General features: G+C 51.7%; 1 protein-coding gene across 1 annotated transcript in view; it reads right to left on the reverse strand.

Moving 5' to 3' along the window:
* The window catches only part of LOC110401604 (rho GTPase-activating protein 32-like), a 5,625-nt gene extending 1,673 nt beyond the window's left edge, over positions 1 to 3,952 (reverse strand). The window contains exons 1-8 of the mRNA XM_021402947.1: positions 3,860 to 3,952; positions 3,175 to 3,256; positions 2,470 to 2,613; positions 1,911 to 2,013; positions 1,537 to 1,672; positions 766 to 848; positions 438 to 545; positions 14 to 159 (exon numbers count right to left, since the gene is read on the reverse strand). Coding sequence (XP_021258622.1) covers positions 14 to 159; positions 438 to 545; positions 766 to 848; positions 1,537 to 1,672; positions 1,911 to 2,013; positions 2,470 to 2,613; positions 3,175 to 3,256; positions 3,860 to 3,910 — 853 coding nt within the window. The 5' untranslated portion in view covers positions 3,911 to 3,952. The remainder of the gene's footprint in view (positions 1 to 13; positions 160 to 437; positions 546 to 765; positions 849 to 1,536; positions 1,673 to 1,910; positions 2,014 to 2,469; positions 2,614 to 3,174; positions 3,257 to 3,859) is intronic.

Here is a 4,637-nt window from a genome sequence, read left to right on the forward strand (position 1 = left end):
GGAAGACACTCACCTGCTCCATCTCCAACGTCTGATGCGGATTTGGAGCTGAAGAGAACGTCCGTGTGGTTCAGGATGAACTCCACCACGGCTGACTGCGTCTGCACTTCCATGAAGGCAGCTCCTCCGCTCACGCAGGCAGACTCGCTCTGCGATGATCTGAGGAAAAGGCAGGTGAAGTCAAAGTGCCATCAGGCAGAAGGCTGGCAAGATGCGTGCCCCTTGGGTAAGACTTTGCCACGTGTCAGCTATTGTGCCTCACTGCGCGGGCACACAAGACTTTCGGGACACTGACGAGATGACATCTCAGCAAAGCATGACGCAAGGGACCACACAGGCGTACAAGAGAAGAGCACGTTGGAAGGAGAAAAAGGTGAGATGGCTACTCTCTGGAGAACGGAACTAGGCGTTGTGTTGAAATGGGAAAAAAAGTTTACCTTAAGAGGTTGGGAGCCCATACAATCGCTAAGTTCTTAGCGTGCATGTTTGTGATGGAGCAGCTCCCAGCCAGACAGGCTAAGTGTCTCATCAGGTACTCCAGGGTCCTGGAAAACAAGAGAGGCAAACGTTCAGCACCAACGAGCACGCCACGCTGACACTCACAAAACAAATCTCCATTCATTCTCTCCTTTTTTTTCTGCGAGCAATCAAAAGCAAAGTTGAACACAGGCATCATGTGGCTAGCACAAGACAAAACCTGGAATCGCACCGTTTCCCTCTGAAACGCAGCAGGCCTGAGCTCAACAGACTGCGGGCAGCACTGACCTGTAATGAGGCGGGGGCAGCTGCTGGAGGACGTCCTGCATTCTCACCAGCCGCTCCTCATCCGTAGCGGCAGAAACAGCCTCCTGGAATAATGCAGAAAGGGATTCAGACACACCTCAGGCTACAGACCTGCCGCAGCCTCTGGAACTATGGGGACAATGCACTGTTGCTCAGCACTGAGCCGCATTTTGTGAGCCGAGCCTCTCTGCTCTCCAAGAGGCATCTTGGCAACAGACTGGCGTGCAGCTGATGCCATCAGGGCCAAGGAATCCAAGCGCTGGGCCGGTTTACGGCCTGGCTGTGCAGCTCAGCTCCTTGCAGTGGGCATTCATCTCCAAGCACCATTTGCTTTTCATCCCATTCCTCTTCTATCAATAGTTGGGCAACAGCAAAACAACGGGAATTCTTGCAAGCACTGTTAATACGGAAATAACCGCCTACGGGGACCACCAAAAGTGGCATCAGGAGGATGCAGGATGCGGCAAAGACATGCCAGTAAGCCTCAGGGGGCAACAGAAAAAGGACCTCAGGCCTGGGGCGCTGCTGCACCCATCTCCCACCCATCCATCCCAGGGGCAGCACGCTAACACCAGCTGGGCATCTGCTGTGCAGGAAGCTGCTGCTTTTACACATACACCCCTTGGATCCCTAGAAAAACCCCAACTGAAACAGAAACAAGACCAAAAAAGCTGCGCTGATGTACGCGTACGTGACAGGTCACGCCAAGAGGCCCAGGGAACAGGGAAAGGAAAGACGCTGCCTTGTGCTTACCGAGAACTTCTCATACAGATGGTCGGACAGCAGAGGGCTCGGGAGCTCCCTGAAGTACATTTTGCAGAGGGAGCTCACGCTGTGAATGTCGCGGACATCCGTTAGCTCAGGAACCTGCTCAGACTCAAACTCCTGGCTGCAGAGAAGGACACAAAAACGGGCAGAAGCATTTGAAAAAGAGGAGACCAAGGGAAAAGCAAGACAAAAGACAGTCAAGAAAACAAAGGGGTTCCTGATTGACAGGAGAACAGAAACAGTCACCAACACCACGGGAGCCATGCTACATGACATGTTTCCAAAAGGAGACCTTTCCTTTTTGCTAAGGCCTTTTCACACTTAGTCTGACAACTGACTGCCACTCGCAGCACTCTTACCGCAGCTTCTGGATCTTGGAGGCGACGCCGGACAGGCGGTATATCCCCTGCACCATGCCGTGCTGCTCAATGAATTCCGCGCAGCTCTTGAGGACCTGGGGGACTACAGAACAAGTGCCAGCCGTTACTTGAGCTTGTTCTTCAAGTCCTGCTTCAGGCCGTGCTCTTGTCAGATGCCAGCCAGCAAGCCCAGACGGCCTACTCCTTAGCTCTTCCTAAGAGGAGAAAGCTGCCACAGATGTCACGGCAGGAGCTGGTGAGGAAACCGGACAGAGGTGTGTTCCTCGCTTTCAAGAAACGCCAGGGCCTACCAATCAGCCTGCAGAAAGGAATCCCGGGGAAGCCAGAGACACTGCGAGTCCCATCCCAGCTCCCACAGGAATACGCAGTAATGCAGTTCATTTCCCCATCCCAAAAATATCCATCAATTTCTCTTTCGCCCATCAGCTCCCATCCCACGTTTCTCCACGGCTATCAACCTGCCCCTTGCTAGATGTGACCTCTCTTTAACCTGTAGATTCCCAGCAGAGGAAGATCCCAAGAATGGGCTGTTCCTTACCATCCTGGCCAGAGTGGAGAAGATACTCTCCCAGGTCACACCCAAACACCCCTTCCTTCACCGTCTCCCGCTGCTTCGCTTTCTTTGGGCGGGCCTTCACGAGCGAGCGAAGGAAAGTGATGATCTTGCCCTGTTTCTTTGACGCTGCACAACAACATGAAGAAAACACTTCAGTTCAGGTTTGGCTCGGTTGGACAAGGCAAAGCAGAACTCATTCTACAGAGCACGTAAAAACTGGAAGAACATTAAAACAGTTACACACAAAAACGGATTCTCCCAACTCCAGTCATAAACACAGTAGCATTTGGCCAAATCTCTGCGCGTTCCGATGCAGCTCAAGGCAGCCCTCATGCTCATCTTGCTCAACTTGGGGATTGACGATCCGCTTGAGAAGCCATTCAGTTCTGATAAAGTGCATCACTAGCACAACCAAACCAATATTCAACATGCTTAACCACGGCAGGGAGACTGCTCCCTGACTCCTTCCAGCTGCCTCATAAGATAAGGATCATCATTAAAGAAGACAAAACAGACAACAAGAATAGCAGGGAACCAACTATCCGACTCAGCGGGCCTGCAAGGTCTGCATCAAGGATGATCAACACAGAGTAGAAGATGGGATGTATAAAGGAGGTGTTAAACACGGAACGCACGCAAAAAAGGCTCCATCTTACTTCCCTGCACCATCAAATGGAACATACGTACCTGGCTTTGGCACCGAATCAATGAGGGACTGGGGAACTTTGTCCTTAATGAGTTCCACACACTCACTAGGGAAGAACCCAACCTGTAACAAGAACAACAAGAGAGGCGGAATACTGAAGACAGCATTTTCAGGATCGGAGCTGTTGAACCAAACACCACGGAACATTTTCCTCGGAACGTGCCTGCCTGACGCTCCATAAGACTATCGCACACCAAATGGCCTGCATCAAAGTAATAATATTTAAACGTTTGCAGCCTAAAGATCTGCAAAACAAGTAACTGGTTCTGTAGAAGATGGCTCTGATCTCCATGTTTGGACAAAGGACAGAGATGGTCAACTTCTGACTGAGCATGGAGCAGGGAGAGGACAAGTATGCTACAAACCCCTAAATCGGAGAGACTGAAACACGTCTCTTAGCTGCTCGGTTTCCAAAGGCGTGGTCCAATGGCCGTGACCTGATTCATACTGGGAAGGCTCCTGCTTCTAAGTTAAGTGAGGAGACCATTTCCTACAAAGACCAGCTTTCAGCACTAGCCCAAGTCCAGAGCACAAGGGAAAGTCCTCTGACAGCAGCACAGGGAAACCGTTTACGTCCACAAGCAACCCCGTGCAGGCAGAGCAGCTCTAAGCTGAGAGGCCTGACTTTACTCCAGTTGCGCTCCCAAGGCTGAAGCTTGTGCCTGCCTGAAACCCATGCTTCCCTCTCCACCACCTGCTCAGCTCCTTTGGTGGCATATCAATGATACACACTATGTCTCCCACCTGCAAGAGATTGCAACATCAATCCCAGCTTCAGCACAGCTGGGACGAAAGCACAGCTCAAATGACTGCCGCCTTCTGCTCCGCAAAAGAGCGTAAAACATCTTCACAAACTGACCAAAACACACTCTCCTGAATTGGAAAATGAACAGAGGAGGGGTGGTGCGGTGCAACAGCCACAGGAAGGAAAATGGCCCTTCTGCAGCCACACAAAACAGCTTCTCTGAATCTGCACACGTTGTACTCTTCTGTTCACGATAACAAGGAACGCCTTGAACTACTCACCTCAAAGGAGAGCTCATCCGGTTCCTGGGCAGTGTATCCCTTGATCACATGGGCGGCAGCAATAGCTGGAATGTTGATCGGTGACTCCTCATCGACCACCAGGGGCTTCCCCTTGTTATCAGCCTGAAACAAAGAGCGCAGGCCGTTGGGAGGAGCCGAGGACAAACGAGGAGGACCTCAGGGTGACGAGCATCTCTGCAGAGGAAGCTGCAGGAAATGCACTCAGTCCTTATCGCGGGCATTTCAAAACCAATTGCAACTCTAAGAACAATTGTTTCTCTGCCTGGTGTGCAGCAGCATTGCCAGGCAATGCCATGACGCGTCTCTCTCTACCCACACTAATCAGCAAGGGCACTGACGCAGACAGCTGGCCATGCCCCTTTAGCCCCGTTCTTTCCTGCACTCTTTCTCCAAGAAG

Source organism: Numida meleagris, chromosome 1, assembly GCF_002078875.1.
Source record: "Numida meleagris isolate 19003 breed g44 Domestic line chromosome 1, NumMel1.0, whole genome shotgun sequence".
Taxonomy (NCBI): Eukaryota; Metazoa; Chordata; class Aves; order Galliformes; family Numididae; genus Numida; species Numida meleagris.